The 21,273-nt window shown below is 41.6% G+C and overlaps 1 protein-coding gene across 1 annotated transcript; it reads left to right on the plus strand.

Annotated features, from left to right (window-relative positions):
• The first annotated feature begins 10,276 nt into the window (after positions 1-10,276).
• LOC124678753 (peroxidase 2-like) lies at positions 10,277-11,327 on the plus strand. The gene has a single exon (XM_047214615.1). It carries the CDS (start codon positions 10,277-10,279, stop codon positions 11,234-11,236), a length of 960 nt encoding a protein of 319 aa, XP_047070571.1. The 3' UTR covers positions 11,237-11,327.
• The last annotated feature ends 9,946 nt before the right edge of the window (positions 11,328-21,273 follow it).

Genomic DNA, 21,273 nt, shown 5'->3' on the forward strand with positions numbered 1-21,273 from the left:
GATAACCTGAAGGTGGACTTTTTAGGCATAGATGCGGTTGGATGGCGGTCTATGTACTTTGTCGTAATGCCCCGATTAAATCTCACTATATTTATCATATCATGTATATGCATTGTTATGCCCTTTTCTATTTGTCAATTGCCCGACTATAATTTGTTCACCCAACATGCTTTTATCTTATGGGAGAGACACCTCTAGTGAACTGTGGACCCCGGTCCTATTCTTTACATCGCATACAATCTACTCGCAATACTTGTTTTACTCGTTTACTTCGCAAACAATCATCTTCCACACAATACGGTTAATCCTTGTGTTACAACAAGCCGGTGAGATTGACAACCTCACTTGTTTCGTTGGGGCAAAGTACTTTGGTTGTGTTGTGCGGGTTCCATGTTGGCGCCGGAATCCCCGGTGTTGCCCCGCACTACATCCCGCCGCCATCAACCTTCAACGTGCTTCTTGGCTCCTCCTGGTTCGATAAACCTTGGTTTCTTTCTGAGGGAAAACTTGCCACTGTGCGCATCATACCTTCCTCTTGGGGTTCCCAACGGACGTGTACATCTACGCGCATCAAGCACTTTTTCTAGCGCCGTTGCCGGGGAGATCAAGACACGCTGCAAGGGGAGTCTCCACTTCTCAATCACTTTACTTTGTTTTTGTCTTGCTTTATTTTATTTACTACTTTGTTTGCTGCACCTAAACAAAACACACAAAAAATTAGTTGCTAGTTTTACTTTATTTACTGTCTCGCTCTCCATATCAAAAACACAAAAAAAATAGTTACTTGCATTTACTTTATCTAGTTTGTTTTATTTATTGTTGCTAAAATGAATACCCCTGAAAATACTAAGTTGTGTGATTTCACAAACACAAATAATAATGATTTCCTATGCACACCTATTGCTCCACCTGCTACTACAGCAGAATTCTTTGAAATTAAACCTGCTTTAGTGAACCTTGTTATGAGAGATCAATTATCTGGTGTTAGTTCTGATGATGCTGCTGCCCATCTTAATAATTTTGTTGAACTTTGTGAAATGCAAAAGTATAAGGATGTAGATGGTGATATTATTAAATTGAAATTGTTTCCTTTCTCATTAAGAGGAAGAGCTAAAGATTGGTTGCTATCTTTGCCTAAGAATAGTATTGATTCATGGACTAAATGTAAGGATGTTTTTATTGGTAGATATTATCCTCCCGCTAAAATTATATCTTTGAGAAGTAGCATAATGAATTTTAAGCAATTAGATACTGAACATGTTGCTCAAGCATGGGAGAGAATGAAAACTTTGGTAAAGAATTGCCCAACCCATGGACTGACTACTTGGATGATCATCCAAACCTTCTATGCAGGACTAAATTTTTCTTCGCGGTGGATTCAGCTGCTGGAGGTACCTTTATGTCCATCACTTTGGGGGCGGCTACAAAGCTTCTTGATGATATGATGATAAATTACTCTGAATGGCACACGAAAAGAGCTCCACAAGGTAAGAAGGTAAATTCTGTTGAAGAAACCTCTTCCTTGAGTGATAAGATTGATGTGATTATGTCTATGCTTGTGAATGGTAGATCTAATGTTGATCCAAATAATGTTCCTTTAGCTTCATTGGTTGCTCAAGAAGAAAATGTTGATGTGAATTTCATTAAAAATAATAATTTCAACAACAATGCTTATAGGAACAACTACGGTAATAACTATAGGCCATATCCTTCTGCTAATGGTAATGGTCATGGTAATTCTTATGGGAATTCTTACAATAATAATAGGAGTGTACCCCTGGTCTTGAAGCCATGCTTAAAGAATTTATTAGTACACAAACTGCTTTTAACAAATGCTGTTGAGGAAAAGCTTGATAAAATTGATATTATTGCTTCTAGAGTTGATAGACTTGCCTCCGATGTTGATCTATTAAAATTGAAAGTTAGGCCTAATAATGATATTGATAATAAGATTACTACTACAGCAAATGCCATCCAAGTTAGAATTAATGAGAATATAAGATTAATGGCTGAATTGCGTGCTAGGTGGGATAGAGAAGAAAATGAAAAACTAGCTAAAGAGAATAATGTAGCTAAAGTTTGGACTATTACCACCATTAGTAATGATAATGATTCACATGTTGCTGCACCTCCTACTATCAATGGTAAAATAATTGGTGTTGGCAATGTTTCTACTCCTAGTGCAAAGCGTACAAAACTGCCTGAAATTGCTAAAGCTGCTGAAACTGCTTGTGATAAAACTGCTGAAATTTTTTCCAACCTTGGGGACAATGATCCCATTGCTGTAGCTCATAATGATTTAGATTTTGATGATTGCCACATCTCTGAAGTTATAAAGTTCTTACAAAAACTTGCTAGAAGTCCCAATGCTAGTGCTATAAATTTGCCTTTACAAAACATATTACAAATGCTCTCATAAAAGCTAGAGAAGAGAAACTAAAACTTGAAACTTCTATTCCTAGAAAGTTAGAAGATGGTTGGGAGCCCATCATTAAAATGAAATTCAATGACTTTGAATGTAATGCTTTATGTGATCTTGGTGCAAGTATTTATGTGATGCCTAAAAAGATTTATGATATGCTTGACTTGCCACCATTGAAGAATTGTTATTTGGATGTTAATCTTGCCGATAATGTTAAAAAGAAACCTTTGGGGAGGATTGATAATATGCGCATTACGGTTAACAATAACCTTGTCCCCGTTGATTTTGTTGTCTTGGATATCGAATGCAATGCATCTTGTCCTATTGTGTTGGGAAGACCTTTTCTTCGAACCGTCGGTGCTGTTATTGATATGAGGGAAGGTAATATTAAATATCAATTTCCTCTCAAGAAAGGTATGGAACACTTCCCTAGAAAGAGAATAAAGTTGCCTTTTGATTCTATTATTAGAACACGTTATGATGTTGATGCTTCTACTCTTGATGTTACTTGATTTACACTTTCTGCGCCTAGCTGAAAGGCGTTAAAGAAAAGCACTTATGGGAGACAACCCATGTTTTTACTACAGTACTTTGTTTTATATTCGAGTCTTGGAAGTTGTTTACTACTGTAGCAATCTCTCCTTATCATGTTTTTGTGTCAAGTAAAGTTTCTATGTTAAAGTTGATGTTATATTTGGGATTGCTGCGCAGAAACAGCATTGCTGTCTGTCACGAATTCTGGCATAAGTCTCTGTAAAAAAATTCAAAAAAATCTGCAAAATTACGAGCGTGATCCTCAGATATGTACGCAACTTTCATTAGTTTTGAGTTTTTCCATTTGAGCAAGTCTAGTGTACCTTTCAGGTTCGTCTTTACGGACTGTTCTGTTTTTGACAGATTCTGCCTTTTATTTCGCATTGCCGTATTTGCCATGTTGGAAGAATTTATTTGATCCATTAATGTCCAGTAGCTTTGTGCAATGTCCAGAAGTGTTAAGAATGATTGTGTCACCTCTGAATATGTGAATTATTAATTGTGCACTAACCCTCTAATGAGTTTGCTTGAAGTTTGGTGTGAAGGAAGTTTTCAAGGGTCAAGAGAGGAGTATGATATACTATGATCAAGAGGAGTGAAATCTCTAAGCTTGGGGATGCCCCCGTGGTTCATCCCTGCATATTTTAAGAAGACTCAAGCGTCTAAGCTTGGGGATGCCCAAGGCATCCCCTTCTTCATCGACAACATCATCAGGTTCCTCCCCTGAAACTATATTTTTATTTAGTCACATCTTGTGTTCTTTACTTGGAGCGTCGGTTTGTTTTTGTTTTTGTTTTTGTTTGAATAAAATGGATCCTATCATTCACTTTGTGGGAGAGAGACACGCTCCGCTGTTGCACATGGACAAATATGTCCTTAGGCTTTACTCATAATATTCAAGGCGAAGGTTAAAACTTCTTCGTTAAATTGTTATATGGTTGGAATTGGGAAATGCTACATGTAGTAATTCTAAAATGTCTTGGATAATGTGATACTTGGCAATTGTTGTGCTCATGTTTAAGCTCTTGCATCATATACTTTGCACCCATTAATGAATAAATACATAGAGCTTGCTAAAATTTGATTTGCATATTTGGTCTCTCTAAGGTCTAGATAATTTCTAGTATTGAGTTTTGAACAACAAGAAAGACGGTGTAGAGTCTTATAATGTTTACAATATGTCTTTTATGTGAGTTTTGCTGCACCGGTTCATCCTTGAGTTTGCTTCATATAACCTTGCTAGCCTAAACCTTGTATCGAGAGGGAATACTTCTCATGCATCCAAAATCCTTGAGCCAACCACTATGCCATTTGTGTCCACCATACCTACCTACTACATGGTATTTCTCCGCCATTCCAAAGTAAATTGCTTGAGTGCTACCTTTAAAATTCCATCATTCACCTTTGCAATATATAGCTCATGGGACAAAATAGCCTTAAAAACTATCGTAGTATTGAATATGTACTTATGCACTTTATCTCTTATTAAGTTGCTTGTTGTGCGATAACCATGCTTCCGGGGACGCCATCAACTACTCTTTGTTGAATATCATGTGAGTTGCTATGCATGTCCGTCTTGTGTGAAGTAAGAGAGATCTACCACCTTAATGGTTGGAGCATGCATATTGTTAGAGAAGAACATTGGGCCGCTAACTAAAGCCATGAATCATGGTGGAAGTTTCAGTTTGGACATATATCCTCAATCTCATATGAGAATAATAATTGTTGCCACATGCTTATGCATTAAAGAGGAGTTCATTATCTGTTGTCCATGTTGTCCCGGTATGGATGTCTAAGTTGAGAATAATCAAAAGCGAGAAATCCAAAATGCGAGCTTTTCTCCTTAGACCTTTGTACAGGCAGCATGGAGGTACCCCTTTGTGACACTTGGTTGAAACATGTGTATTGCGATGATCCGGTAGTCCAAGCTAAGTAGGACAAGGTGCGGGCACTATTAGTATACGATGCATGAGGCTTGCAACTTGTAAGATATAATTTACATAACTCATATGCTTTATTACTACCGTTGACAAAATTGTTTCATGTTTTCAAAATAAAAGCTCTAGCACAAATATAGCAATCGATGCTTTCCTCTTTGAAGGACCTTTCTTTTACTTTTATGTTGAGTCGGTTCACCTATCTCTCTCCACCTTAAGAAGCAAACACTTGTGTGAACTGTGCATTGATTCCTACATACTTGCATATTGCACTTGTTATATTACTTTACATTGACACTATCCATGAGATATACATGTTATAAGTTGAAAGCAACCGCTGAAACTTAATCTTCCTTTGTGTTGCTTCAATACCTTTACTTTGATTTATTGCTTTATGAGTTAACTCTTATGCAAGACTTATTGATGCTTGTATTGAAGTACTATTCATGAAAAGTCTTTGCTTTATGATTCATTTGTTTACTCATGTCATTACCATTGTTTTGATCGCTGCATTCATTACATATGTTTACAATAGTATGATCAAGATTATGATGGCATGTCACTCCAGAAATTATCCTTGTTATCGTTTGCTCGCTCGGGACAAGCGGAACTAAGCTTGGGGATGCTGATACGTCTCCAACGTATCGATAATTTCTTATGTTCCATGCTACATTATTGATGATATCTACATGTTTTATACACATTATATGTCGTATTTACGCATTTTACGGAACTAACCTATTAACAAGGTGCCGAAGAGCCGATTCTTGTTTTCTGCTGTTTTTGGTTTCAGAAATCCTAGTAAGGAAATATTCTCGGAATTGGACGAAATCAACGCCCAGGGTCCTATTTTTGCACGAAGCTTCCAGAAGATCGAAGGAGAGTCGAAGTGCGGCCACGAGGTGGCGAAACACCAGGGCGGCGCGGCCCAGGCCCTGGCCGCGCCGACCTATGGTGTGGGCCCCTCGTGTGGCCCCCCGCTTTGCCCTTCCGCCTACTTAAAGTCTCCGTCGCGAAACCCCCAGTACCGAGAGCCACGATACGGAAAACCTTCCAGAGACGCCGCCGCCGCGAATCCCATCTCGGGGGATTCAGGAGATCGCCTCCGGCACCCTGCCGGAGAGGGGAACCATCTCCCGGAGGACTCTTCATCGCCATGATCGCCTCCGGAGTGATGAGTGAGTAGTTCACCCCTGGACTATGGGTCCATAGCAGTAGCTAGATGGTCGTCTTCTCCTGATTGTGCTTCATTGTTGGATCTTGTGAGCTGCCTAACATGATCAAGGTCATCTATCTGTAATACTATATGTTGTGTTTGTCGGGATCCGATGGATAGAGAATACTATGTTATGGTGATTATCAATCTATTACTTATGTGTTGTTTATGATCTTGCATGCTCTCCGTTATTAGTAGAGGCTCTGGCCAAGTTTTTGCTCTTAACTCCAAGAGGGAGTATTTATGCTCGATAGTGGGTTCATGCCTTCATTGATACCTGGGACAGTGACAGAAAGTTCTAAGGTTGTGTTGTGCTGTTGCCACTAGGGAAAAAACATTGATTCTATGTCTAAGGATGTAGTTGTTGATTATATTACGCACCATACGTATCGATAATTTCTTATGTTCCATGCTACCGGTGATGCAACAATCATCGATGATGATGATTCAAGTGATGAAGGGAAGAAGAGAAGCTCCACTCCTCACTCCGTCAACAATGGGCGGAGGAATGTGCATGGTAGGAAGACCGCCAAGGAAATGAAGGGAAAGAAGGCCGGAGATGATGACATCGCCATGGCTATGGAAAGGATTGCAAATGCAAGGTTGCAAGCAAATGAAGATAGAAAGATGCAACGAAACTTGGAGAAAGAGGCTATGGATGCTATTGAAGCTAGGAGAGCCGCTTTGGAGGAGAGGATTGCCGCCAATGAGGAGAAGAAGTTGGCTTTGGAGGAGAAGAGGCAAGCCTCCGAGGAGCATGCACGCCTAGCGGAGGAGGAGAGGAAGCTTTTCTTGATGGATACTTCCCATATGGATGAGAGGCAAAAGGAGTACATCAACCTTCTTCGCGATGAAGTGTTGGCCAAAAAGAGATTGTTGGTAGCCAACATGAACACTTTCACTACCGGCATGTTTGGAGGAGGCATGTTTGGAGGAGCCATGCCGACGTTTGGAGGAGGCATGGGAGGCATGGCCGGCATGGGAAGCATGCCCATGCCCACCATGGGAGGCATGGCCGGCATGGGAGGCTATGGAGGCATGGCCGGCATGGGAGGACCAAGCTATGGAGGAGTCTTTGGAGGAACCATGGGAGACTCGGTGAGTGGTGTGTATGGGAGTATGGGAGCACCACCGGGAGGCTTCTTGTCTTCCATGAATGCTACTATTCCTCCTTCAACCCAAGATGACGAGGAAGAAGAAGAAGGTGTTGACTTGGAAAATGCGAAGTGTGATATGTATTTGTGATATGTGTTCCATTTTGTCCATTTGAACCATATGTCGTGTGTCATTGTTGAACTACGTCATTTTGTGTGTCGTTCTTGAACTATGTGATGTATGTTGCACTTTGTGTCCACTTAAATTATGGTACATTATTTGTTTCATGAATTATGTGTGATTATTTGATCTTTGTGATTGCAAAATAGTATAGAAAACTGTTTTCCGCGCCCGCGCGCGCTGTATTTTGCCGCGCCCGGCGGAGGACGATTTTTTCCGCTTGCGCACGCGCTGCATTTTGCCGCGTCCGGCGGGGGAAAATACGGCCTAGCGCGCGCAAGCTGTTTACAGCGCGCGCTAGCAGAGGTTTAGCGCGCCGCGATATAGCGCGCCTGTTGGAGATGCTCTTACAAACCATCGTATTTCGCTAATATTCAGCAAACTTTCAAATGACTGACAGCAAAACCGACAAGATGAGAGAGTTGGTGGCATTGCGGCACATGATTTATAAAGAAACAAAACTATGTGGCAACAACCCTCTGGCATGCATGGTTGGTGCATTGCGCACATGTATAATCCGACCTTACTACTACTCGAGATCTCTATCGGGTTCTAATCCTTTCCCTCACACGGCAAGCGCAAAAGGAGACGAAAGTCTAGGCTTTATTCGCCTTCCCAGAAAACGCAAACACGACCTACTTCATGGCCTGCAAAAAGGAGTGACAGAAATAGTTAGTCTAAGCCTTAAAGTAAAGGGGCTGAGTTCTAATGTATAGGACAACATGTGCGATTGTGCATGCATATGCATCCATGCAGCTGTATTGAACTGTCGTGTTGCTCATGCATGGATAAAGCTGAGTAACAGTAGTATATTGACGATTCCATTCGATTAAAGAAATCTTATTATACATAAGTATGCATGGGAAGCATTGTCATTATACCAATGTCGCCATAAGTAATGTTTGGTACTGCTAACTACTATGGGCATCCCACTCGATAGCTGTTGTGCTCATACTTTAGCCCCTCCCCAAAATAACACCCATACTGTATTATCATATCGAGAATTTCGACTTTTTGTTAGAAAGGTCATGATACAATCAAGTATTCTTCAAAATATGTACTCCCTCCGTCCTAAAATGTAAGGCGTTTAAGCCTCTAAAGATTGGTTAAAAGTCAACGTTTTAAAAGTTTGACCAAGTTTATACATAAAGATATAAAGATTTACAATACTAAATCAATATCAATATGTAGATTCACCACAAAGTATATTTTCTTAATATTTCCATTTGATATTGTGGATGTAAATATTTTTTCCTAAATATTTGATCAAAGTTAGTAAGATTTTACTTTCAACTAATCTTTAGACGCCTTACATTTTGGGATGGAGAGAGTATATTTTACACAATACCATAAGATTAAAGAAATATAACCCCTATCATTTACTTCCATGGATGCATAGAACTGTGAACCGAATATATGTTTACATAAGTAAAAGAAATATCTTCTCATTCTGATTTTTTTTTCAAAAACGAAAGATTTCATCCAAAGAAAATATTTAAATATTCTTTTGTCCATCCGATTTGTCAAAACCTAGCAAAAAATACGAAGGGACAAAACATTGGTCCTGCCAAACAAAGAACCAACATGAAAAGAATATTTTACAAGCAAACCTAGTTATCTAACGATCATGTCCTTGTGACCGAATCAAGATCTGAAACAGATAGATAGGAGGACGACAAAACCAAGAAACCGATTAGTAGGGTGGTAGTTCGTACCAGTTTTGTGAGTGTGGAACCATATGTCGACATGCATGACAAAATTTAAGTTTTGTGTGTGTTGGGTTTTGTGTCCTAGATGGCATATATCGAGATAAAGACGAAATTGCACAGAAAAATTCATGCGGATCTACCCTTACCCTTGTGTTGGGGATGTGGCCAACGCTCTGCACATGAGAGTGTATGATATGTTGGTTACGCAAATTGATGTCTCAAGCCCAACCTATTGTTGTTTGTCCATTCGCCTAACTTGAGGCAGCTTCCGGAAGTGCAGAAAGAAATATTGTGGGATGACAGTTGCTCAGAGTATATTCAGCCTTGCCGGTTGGCACCATACTAGCAGATTAATTACATGATGTTTAGCTGATATATGCTGGTTGATTCATGTCTCGATCTCGCACGATCCGTAAGTTGTAACAATTTGGAGATTAATTTTTTTTTAATAAAAAGCTGTGTGGAGGAATTGACGCAGAGACTGGAGTTATACTCTCCTTTTCGAGGAAAAAATAGCCTTGCCTAATACCTTATCCTTATCGAAAGATGTGGAAACATCAAAAGATTAAATGGAGCAAGGGACTGTGTTGTTGCAGTACATTTTTTTTTACGGAAATTACATCTAAGTATTTTGATGTAAGTCTGATATGTACCTCTCTTCCTAATTACTCTGAAAGTATAAGGTAAGACATTCTACCAATTTGAATTGAACTTCTAGGACATCTTATATCTGGGCATAGAGGGGGTAGTATATTTTTTGAGAACTAGTTTAGAAAAACATGGAGAACATATTTTGATCATTATGATCAAGTCCATACTCCATAGAGTCGACCGCAAAAATTTCCCATTCCCTCGAGAGGATTCCATATTTTCGTTAGGTGAACACATTATTGCAGCACGATAAACATTTTGTAGATAGAGATATGAACAAATTTATATGGTATTTTCCAAGTCTTCTTGATCTCATTCCATTGAAGTATATAGACAGGGACCCCATACCATTTGAAAAAATCGTTAATTTGAGGAAAGCAGCAATTGAAAGGCACAGAGCGTGTCGTCGTCTCTCACTTTCTCCATCTATAAATAATAAGATCCGTAAACATGGGCAGTGCACAACCATCTCCCCACATTCATCTGTACTCAGTAGCTAAGCTTACACACCATTCTCATCAGCTAAGGAGACATGGCTAAGCTTGCCATTTTCATCTCGTGCGCCTTGCTCCTAGCCTCGGCGTGCCAAGGCCTCCAGGTGGGTTACTACAAGAAGACGTGCCCCAATGCAGAGGCCCTCGTGCGCGCCCAGGTGAAGAAGGCCGTCCGCTCCGACGCCGGCTCCGGCGCCGGCCTCATCCGCATGCTCTTCCATGACTGCTTCGTTGAGGGCTGCGACGCGTCTGTCCTGCTCGACCCGACGTCGGCCAACCCGCAGCCGGAGAAGCTCGGCGCACCGAACAACCCGAGCCTGCGCGGCTACGAGGTGGTCGACGCGGCCAAGGCCGCCGTCGAGCGCGCCTGCCCGGGCGTCGTGTCCTGCGCCGACATCATCGCCTTCGCCGCCCGCGACGCGTCCTATCTCCTCAGCGACGCCAGGGTCAGCTTCCACGTCCCCGCTGGTCGGCTCGACGGACGCAGATCCATCGCCAACGACACGCTCCTGTTCCTGCCCGGCCCGTCCTCCAACCTGTCCACCCTCGTCTCCGGCTTCACCGCCAAGGGCCTCTCCACCGAGGACATGGTCGTGCTCTCCGGCGCGCACTCCATCGGCCGGTCACACTGCTCCTCATTCGTCCAGGACCGCCTCGCCTCCCAGTCCGACATCGGCGCGCCACTCGCCAGCCTCCTGCGTCGGCGGTGCCCGGCTAGCCCGACCACGGGCAACGACCCGACGGTGGTGCAGGACTTCGTGACGCCGAGGAAGCTGGACAACCAGTTCTACAGAAACGTGCTGGCGCGCAGGGTGCTGTTCACGTCGGACGCCGCGCTGCTGACGGCACCGGCCACAGGGAAGATGGTGCGCGCCAACGCCAGGTTCCCGGCGTCGTGGGAGAAGAAGTTCGCTAAAGCGATGGTCAAGATGGCCAACATCGACATCAAGGGCCGCGGCGTCGGAGAGGTCAGGAAGAACTGCCGCATCGTCAACTAGCAATGCAAATGCAAGCTACATTTTGGTTTCGTCTGATCCAATATCTGATTGGTTGTGAAGAATTTTCCTCTTCCCTTTATGTTGCATTTTTGCGGGGAGAAGCCGTATTTGTTGATTACTTTTATTTGCCGATTTGCACTTGTTGTCTGGCATGCACTGCCTTGCTGAAGAAATGTAGCAATGTCTCTTTGCTGTTCGATTTGAATGTCAGATTTTACTGCACTGCTAGTACTAGCTTTGCTAGAATTTCACATATCCAATTTGTATGTGCTTATGAAATATGAAATACCAAAGGGCCAAGGATCCGGAGTGCAACCTTTCCTACAATTTCACATCTCCTCCTCCTCCTCCCCGGCCCCCTCCCCTCCCGGGTCGCTCGTGCGGTGGCGGCTCTAGAGGGCCAATGATCGCAGGTGGGGCCCGGCCTCCAATCGGTGGAGGGCTAGGAAACACCCCTTGTTGATCCTCACCGCGTGGAGGTGACACTGCAATGCGTGTCGCGGAGGCAGCGTCCAGCTGGCAGACGAGGAAGACCGTCAAGGCTGCGCTGAAGGGCGGTGCGACGGCCAGCCCACCGCGGCGGCGGTGCGTTCTGCGCACTGCAAGAGATATGATAAACTATGACGAAAATCCTCGTGACGGTGGTCCATAACGTCATTGACTGCGGTAATATGTGACGTTCCGTACCTAGCATCATGGATTCTCAATAATCCGTGACGTCACACAATCACCGTCACTCAATGACATATTCCATGACAGTTTGGATAGCTTCCATGACGAAACGTGCCTCGTTACAAAAGAATTCAATAGTAGACTCGTGCGAGGGGGGTACGAGACCTACTAACTTAGTATAATTATATTCAATATATTCCCTCTATCCATACAAAGATACCATAGATGTGTCTAAATTCAGATATATCTATTCACTAAAAGGAGTCTAGGTATATCTAAATTTAAACAAACTTACGACATTCTTTTATGGACAGAGGTAGTATAACACATTTCTCCCGTAAATTTACCTCGAATCTTGAGGGATTTTGAGAGAATTATGGCTACATGGTACATGTAAGTTTGCATGTCAACATTTTGTAATTTTTTTTATTTTGATGTATTATCTCGTAAAAACATTATTTGTAATTTCAAAATTTGAGATAATATTAAAACAATATGTACAGAAAAAATTGAACTAGCTCTAAAATGTGCGGGGCAAAGATTACACGGTCCCATTTACACCCGCAATACACTAGCAATAAACCTTACGCTAGGAAAATTTCTCAAGTTGTCAAATTTGCTTTGTAAGGTACAAGTGCGGGAGCTGAAAACTGAAAGGCAACGCGCGATAACTCAAAATTTGGACGGTGTGGCCGCCATATTTTCCTCCCCCGTGTAAAAAAAAAGAAGAAAACTGCACTCCCCACGACCACGAACCCTAACCCACTGATACGTCTCAAACGTATCTATAATTTCTTATGTTTCATCCTACTTTTATGACAATACTTGAATGTTTTATACATACTTTACAGCATTATTATACATTTTCCGGCACTAACCTATTAACAAGATGCCGAAGTGCCAGTTGCTGTTTTCTGCTGTTTTTGGTTTCAGAAATCCTACAAAGGAAATATTCTCGGAATTAGACGAAATCAACGCCCAGGGTCCTTTATTTCCACGAAGCTTCCAGAAGACCGAAAGGGAAACGAAGTGGGGCGACGAGGCGGCCACACATCAGGGCGGCGCGGCCCAAGCCCTGGCCGCGCCGGCCTGTTGTGTGGGGCCCTCGCGTCGCCCCCGGACCTACCCTTCCGCCTACAAATAGCCTTCTTCGCGAAACCCCCTGTACCAAGAGCCACGATACGGAAAACATTATTGAGAGGCCGCCGCCGCCAATCCCATCTCGGGGGATTCAGGAGATCGCCTCCGGCACCCTACCGGAGAGGGGAATCATCACCGGTGGGGCTCTACATCATCATGCCCGCCTCCGGATTGATGCGTGAGTAGTTCATCCTTGGACTATGGGTCCATAGCAGTAGCTAGATGGTTGTCTTCTCCGCTTGTGCTATCATTGTTTAGATCTTGTGAGCTGCCTAACATGATCAAGATCATCTATTTGTAATGCTACATGTTGTGTTTGGCGGGATCCGATGAATATAGAATACTATGTTAAGTTGATTATCAATCTATCATATATGTGTTGTTTATGTTTTTCTTGCATGCTCTCCGTTGCTAGTAGAGGCTCTGGCCAAGTTGATACTTGTAACTCCAAGAGGGAGTAATTATGCTCGATAGTGGGTTCATGCCTCCATTGAATCTGGGATCGTGACAGTAGGTTCTAAGGTTGTGGATGTGCTGTTGCTACTAGGGATAAAACATCGATGCTTTGTCTAAGGATATTTGTGTTGATTACATTACGCGCCATACTTAATGCAATTATCTGTTGTTTACAACTTAATACTGGAAGGGGTTCGGATGATAACCTGAAGGTGGATTATTTAGGCATAGATGCATGCTGGATAGCGGTCTATGTACTTTGTCGTAATGCCCTGATTAAATCACATAGTAATCATCATTGATATGTATTGAATCTTTATGTGTCAATTGCCCGCCTGTAATTTTTTCATCCAGCATGTTAGTTATCTTATTGGAGAGACACCTCTAGTGAACTGTGGACCCCGGTCCATTCTTTTACATCTGAATACATTCCACTGCAATCATTGTTCTTTACTGTTCTTTGCAAACAAACACCATCTTCCACTCGATACGCTTAATCCTTTGTTTTTAGCAAGCCGGCGAGATTGACAACCTCACTGTTACGTTGGGGCAAAGTACTTTGATTGTGTTGTGCAGGTTCCACGTTGGCGCCGGTTTCACTGGTGTTGCGCCGCACTACATTCCTCCACCAACAACCTTCACGTGCTTCTTGGGTCCTACTGGTTCGATAACCTTGGTTTCATACTGAGGGAAACTTGCTGTTCTGCGCATCATACCTTCCTCTTGGGGTTCCCAATGGACGTGTACATCTACGCGCATCAAGCTTTTTTCTGGCGCCATTGCCGGGGAGATCAAGACACGCTGCAAGGGGAGTCTCCACTTCCAATCTCTTTACTTTGTTTTTGTCTTGCTTTACTTTATTTTATTTACTGTCTTGTTTGCTTCATACTAAAACATAAAAAAATTAGTTACTTTATTTACTGTCTTATTTACTAGCTCTATATCAAAACACAAAAAAATTAGTTACTTGTCTTTACTTTATTTGCTTAGTTTACTTTACTACTGTTACAATGGGTACTCCTGAAAATACTAAGTTGTGTGATTTCACTAGCACAAATAATAATGATTTTATATGTACTCCTATTGCTCCACCTGCTACTGCAGCAGAATTCTATGAAATTAAACCTGCTTTACTGAATCTTGTTATGAGAGATCAATTTTCTGGTGTTAGTAATGATGATGCTGCTGCCCATCTTAATAATTTTGTTGAACTTTGTGAAATGCAAAAGTATAAGGATATAGATGGTGATATTATAAAACTGAAATTGTTTCCTTTCTCATTAAGAGGAAGAGCTAAAGATTGGTTGCTTTCTTTGCCTAAGAATAGTATTGATTCATGGACTAAATGTAAAGATGCTTTTATTAGTAAATATTATCCTCATGCTAAGATTATATCTTTGAGAAGTAGCATAATGAATTTTAAACAATTTGATAATAAACATGTTGCTCAAGCATGAGAGAGAATGAAATCTTTGGTAAAGAATTGCCCAACCCATGGACTGACTACTTGGATGATCATCCAAACCTTTTATGCAGGATTGAATTTTTCCTCAAGGAACCTATTGGATTCAGCTGCTGGAGGTACTTTTATGTCCATCACCCCGGGCGCCGCAACTAAATTACTTGATGATATGATGATCAATTACTACGAATGGCAAACTGAAAGAACTCCTCAAGGTAAGAAGGTAAATTCTGTTGAAGAAACCTCTTCTTTGGGTGATAAGATTGATGCTATTATGTCTATGCTTGCAAATGGTAGATCTCATATTGATCCTAATAATGTTCCTTTAGCTTCATTGGTTGCTCAAGAAGAAAATGTTGATGTGAATTTCATTAAGAATAATAATTTCAACAACAATACTTATAGGAATAATTATGGTAACAACAACTATAGGCCATATCCTTCTAATAATGGTAATGGTTATGGTAATTCTTATGGTAATTCTTACAACAATAATAAGAGTGTACCCTCTGGTCTTGAAGTGATGCTTAAAGAATTTATTAGTACACAAACTGCTTTCAATAAAACTGTTGAAGAAAAGCTTGGTAAAATTGATATTCTTGCTTCTAAGGTTGATAGTCTTGCTCTTGATGTTGATCTTTTAAAATTGAAAGTTATGCCTAAGGAAGTTAAAGATGCTAGGTTTGCTAAAGCAAATGCCATCGAAGTTCGAATTAATGATAATATTAGACTGTTGGCTGAATTGCATGCTATGTGGGATAGAGAAGAAAAAGAAAAACTTGCTAAAGAGAATAATGTAGCTTAAGTATGGACTATTACCACCACTAGCAATGTTGATTTTTCACATGTTGCTACACCTCGTACTATCAATGGTAAAACAATTGGTGTTGGCAATGTTTATACTCCTAGTGCAAAGCGTACAAAATTGGCTGAAACTGCTGAAACTGCTGTTTGTGATAAAACTGCTGAAATTTTTCAAAATATTGGTGACAATGATTCCATTGCTGTAGAACATAATGGTTTAGATTTTGATGATTGTCATATTACTGAAGTTATAAAGTTCTTACAAAAACTTGCTAGAAGTTCCAATGCTAGTGCTATAAATTTATCCTTTACAAAACATATTACAAATGCTCTCATTAAAGCTAGGGAAGAGAAATTAAAACTTGAAGCTTCTATTCCTAGGAAGTTAGAAGATGGTTGGGAGCACATCATTAAAATGAAATTCAATGACTTTGAGTGTAATTCTTTATGTGATCTTGGTGCAAATATTTCTGTTATGCCTAAAAATATTTATGATATGCTTGACTTGCCACCATTGAAGAATTGTTATTTCGATGTTAATCTTGATGATAATGTTAAAAAGAAACCTTTGGGGAGGATTGATAATGTTCGCATTACGGTTAATAATAACCTTGTCCCCGTTGATTTTGTTGTTTTGGATATTGAATGCAATGCATCTTGTCCTATTGTGTTGGGAAGACCTTTTCTTCGAACTGTTGGTGCTATTATTGATATGAGGGAAGGTAATATTAAATATCAATTTCCTCTCAAGAAAGGTATGGAACACTTCCCTAGAAAGAGAATGAAGTTGCCTTTTGATTCTATTATTAGAAAAAGTTATGATGTTGATGCTTCTTCTCTTGATGTTACTTGATTTGCAGTTTCTACGCCTAGCTGAAAGGCGTTAAAGAAAAGCACTTCTTGGGAGAGAACCCATGTTTTATTTTATTTACTGTATTGTTGAGTCTTGGAAGTTGTTTACTACTGTAGCAACCTCTCCTTATCATGTTTTTTGTGCCAAGTAAAGTTTCTATGCTAAATTTGATGCTATATTTGGGATTGCTGCGCAGAAACAGCATTGCTGTCTGTCACGAATTCTCGCAGAGCTCCCTGTAAAAAAATCGAAAAAATCTGCAAATTTACGAGCGTGATCCTCAGATATGTACGCAACTTTCATTAGTTTTTAGTTTTTCCATTTGAGCAAGTTAAGTGCCCCTGCCAGATTCATCTTTACGGACTGTTCTGTTTTTGACAGATTCTGCCTTTTATTTCGCATTGCCGCTTTTGCTATGTTGAATGAGTTTCTTTGTTCCATTAACTTTCAGAAGCTTTGTGCAATGTCCAGAAGTGTTAAGAATGATTGTGTCATCTCTGAATATGTGAATTTGTAATTATGCACTAACCCTCTAATGAGTTTGCTTGAAGTTTGTTGTGGAGGAAGTTTTCAAGGGTCAAGAGAAGAGGATGATCATATACTATGATCAAGAAGAGTGAAAGGTATAAGCTTGGGGATGCCCCGGTGGTTCATCCCTGCATATTTTAAGAAGACTCAAGCATCTAAGCTTGGAGATGCCCAAGGCATCCCCTTCTTCATCGACAACTTATCAGGTCACTTCTAGTGAAACTATATTTTTATTCCATCACATCTTATGTTCTTTACTTGGAGCGTCGGTTTGCTTTTATTTTTGTTTTGTTTTGAATAAAGTTGGATCCCACCATTCTTATATTGGAGATATTACGCTCCGCTTTTTCATATGGAACACTTGTGTTCTTAATTGTGCTTTAATGTTCATGGCGAAGGCTAAATTGCTTCGTTAAATTGCTATTTGGTTGGAATCAGAAAATGCTGCATATGGTTTGGATTAACTTGGCAATTGTTTGAGCTCTCATAGATCATGTTTAAGCTCTTGCATCATGTAGTTTAATCTATTAATGAAGAACTACCGTAGAGCTTGTTTAATTTGGTTTGCATGATTGGTCTCTCTAAGTCTAGATATTTTCGGGTAAAGTGTTTGAACAACAAGGAAGACAATGTAGAGTCTTATAATGCTTGCAATATGTTCTTGTGTAAGTTTTGTTGTACCTGTTCATACTTGTGTTTGCTTCAAACAACCTTGCTAGCCCAAACCTTGTACTGAGAGGAAATGCTTCTCGTGCATCCAAACACCTTGAGCCAAAACCCATGCCATTTGTGTCCACCATATCTACCTACTAAGTGGTATTTTCTGCCATTCCAAAGTAAATTACTTGAGTGCTACCTTTAAAATTTTATTCCTTTATCTTTGCAATATATAGCTCATGGGACAAATAGCTTAAAAACTATTGTGGTGATGAATATGTAGTTATGTGTCTTAGTTCTTATAAGTTGCTTGTTGAGCGGTAACCATGTTTCTGGGGACGCCATTGACAAAGGATTACTTTGTCAATGCCTACAGATTGTAGACTAGGGTTTTGTTAGAAGTAGAGGGCAAGTAGATCTCGAAGGTTTCAGCCGAAAAGTACTCGACGATTATGAAAACTAGGGTTCTGTTGACAATAGATTCGATCCTCTCTTTGTCCCTCGACTCCCCCTTATATAGGAGGTGGAGCCGAGGGTTTCGTAATACACAAGTTTACAGAGTCCGGGATGGTCTCTAACTCATCCCGCCAGATTACAAATAACACTTCCTATTACAACTCTATATTTCCCTAATATATCTTGGGCTCCCGAATCTTCTTATTCTGCGGGTAGTGGGCCTTCAGTAAACCCCGGGTACTATCTTCGGCAGGCCCATTTGGGATGCCTATGTCAGTAGCCCCCGAGATTTTGCTTGAATCGTAGAGTCAGGGAAAATCTCCACTGTTTTATTTTTATTCGAGAGCTTCAACTTTTTTATACTTCTTCTCATAAAATTCTATATTGTACAGGGATAATGGTAATTGGGGCTAGTTCATCTGACGGATCAGGTACTAGTTAACTGCTCTAGTGGCAATCCGCAAAAACCTACTTCAAGATCACGTCCCCGGACATGATCTCGGGATACTCGGTGTAAACTTCGACGAGTGCCGCTTAAGGTCTTACCATTCGTCGAGTCCCGATCAAATTTATCGAGTACCTAACGCGTCCGTTAGGATTTTTCTTCGTATCTGTTGATACGGATAAAAGTAGCAGAGCGCAGTCTTCGGCGATGCCACGCCCAGCAGAACGGATCTGGGGTCTTACCTTCGCAAATTTGTGGCATTCAGAAATTGATCGCAACTTTGGCGTTCTGAGAATATATTGTCGAGTGCTTTTCGGCTTTGGAATAGCACATTTTATCGAGTCATATTTGATGACTTATTTTGTCTTTCCCGATGGGAGTATATGTAGAGTTATCTGTGTAACTCGAAATATACTCACTCTTGTTTCTTTATAAGAAATCATCGGGCACGCGAACAGCGTTCCCGATGGGAGTAGCCCCCGAGGCTACATCCAAGGACTTGTGCTTGGGTGTAGGCTCCACAGATTAATCTCCGTTGCCGCTATATTTATAATCCTTCTCGATAATTTTTATTTATCGGGTGCGCGACCAGCGCTCCCGATGGGAGTAGCCCCCGAGGCTATGAACAAATGTTTGCATTTGATCATAGGCTCTCGCCATTTCTATCTTGTCATACTCGAAATTTTTATTTTTTCAAAGTAGCCCCCGAGCATTTGGGCAAAAACTTGTGTTTGATCAAAGACTCCCGAAATAATCTTGTGTTGTCGATAAATTTTCCGCGCTTCATAGTCGAGCTTTTCTTTTACCTTGATGACGTAGTTGCTGACGATAGCCACGATTTCTATGTTGGAAATACGCGAAAACCGCTGTGTATCACTGTCATGTGGGTCCCTTTTTCCTATCCAGTTGACACGTCGTGCAAGTGGGGGACACTATTACTGTATCTCCTACCTTTTCACTTCTCGGTAAAAATACACTTTTACCCCTTGTCCACGTGGTTGCCATCTGCGTCCTTACTTTTGCCAATCCAACGGTTGCGACGATCCGGCACACTGCTATATAAAGCCATCGTCTTCTTCCTTGAGCACTTTCGCTCACGCCGCACCTCTGCTCCTCCGCTGCAACTACCCTCTTGCTCCCATTAGCTCTAGCGCTCGAGCACTTTTCTCCCTTCTCTGCTAGCTCCGTTGATGCCGCCGCGCGCTCGTTTGACTAGACACAGCACACCAGAATCGAAGATGACATCCACAGATCTGGGAAGTGCCGAGTGGGAGAGATCCAAGATCTCAGGCCAAGACATCAATATGCTGAAGAAGATGGGATTCAGCAAGAAAGAGAACGCGCTCCAGTTCCCCAAGGAGGAGAGCTACCCCAAGCCTCCAATCAACTATCGGGCCAGTTTCGTTGACCACCTCATCCGAGGACTTTCTCCCCCAATCCACGAATTTCTGCGTGGTCTCCTTTTTGTCTATGGTCTTCGGCTGCATCATCCGACGCCCAACTCTCTCCTCCACATTTCGATTTTTATCACACTCTGTGAGTGCTTTCTTGGGGTCCAACCCAATTGGGCCCTGTGGAAACGCATCTTTTGCATTCGCCGCAATAGCCACCACAACGTCGCCTACAATATTGGCGGCGTTGTTATATGTGTTCGGTCGGAAGTCGACTATTTTGATGTCAAATTTCCCGACTCCGTCCAAGGCTGGCGAAAAAAGTGGCTGTACGTCCATGAAGAAAGCTCCAACCCGGCGGAAGAGAACATCGCCCCTTTTGACGGAGAAGCTAGAATCTTTCGTCGCCGTTCTTGGGATGCTGAAGCTACTGAAGCGGAGAAATTAGCGACAGAGGCGCTGATGACTCGCATTCACGAGCTACAGAACACCCGCGGGAAGGAACTTTCGGGTATTGAGATTACCGCCTATTTCCTTAGGACTAGAGTGCAGCCTCTCCAGGCTCGCAAAAACCCCTTCTGGAAATACGCTGGTGAAGAAGATGCTGACAGGCTCTCGAAGGATCTTCCCTTGAAGGACTTTGAGAAACTTATCCGCAAAATCTCATCGCTGAACAAGAAGGATTTAATTCCTACTTCTTGCCGTGTCGGGAAATACTTCGTTGTAGCACATCGCTGTAGCACGCCCGAAATACTTCGTTTGTACAACTCCCCTTTTACCACAGTGAAAGCTTTTGATCTCCTGATTATTCGCCTTGCTTCAACTGGATCGTCGGGTATCGTTTTCCTTAGGATGTATGATATGTAAGCCTGCATCCATGGAATTTGCACCATCATGACTAGCTCCTGCTCCTCTTCTTCTTCTACCGTGTTGCTGGTGGTATTCGAGGATTTCGCTTTCTTCTTCTCCTTTGTTTTTGCTGGCTTTGTTGATCTCTCGCTTATTTCTTCCCAAAACACGCCTGGAGGGATTGCGAGACACTGCGACCCGATGTTTGCAAGAACATCGGCTTCATCGTTACTCATCCTGCTGATGTGGTTTACCTCGCAACCATCAAATAATTTCTCCAGCTCATTGTACACCTCTTTGTATGCTATCATACTTTCGTTGACT

This window comes from Lolium rigidum, chromosome 7 (assembly GCF_022539505.1).
Source record: "Lolium rigidum isolate FL_2022 chromosome 7, APGP_CSIRO_Lrig_0.1, whole genome shotgun sequence".
Lineage (NCBI taxonomy): Eukaryota > Viridiplantae > Streptophyta > Magnoliopsida > Poales > Poaceae > Lolium > Lolium rigidum.

What these genes read in the sequence shown, in the direction of transcription:
- LOC124678753 (XM_047214615.1), top strand. Translation starts at nt 10,277, where the DNA reads ATGGCTAAGCTTGCCATTTTCATCTCGTGCGCCTTGCTCCTAGCCTCG.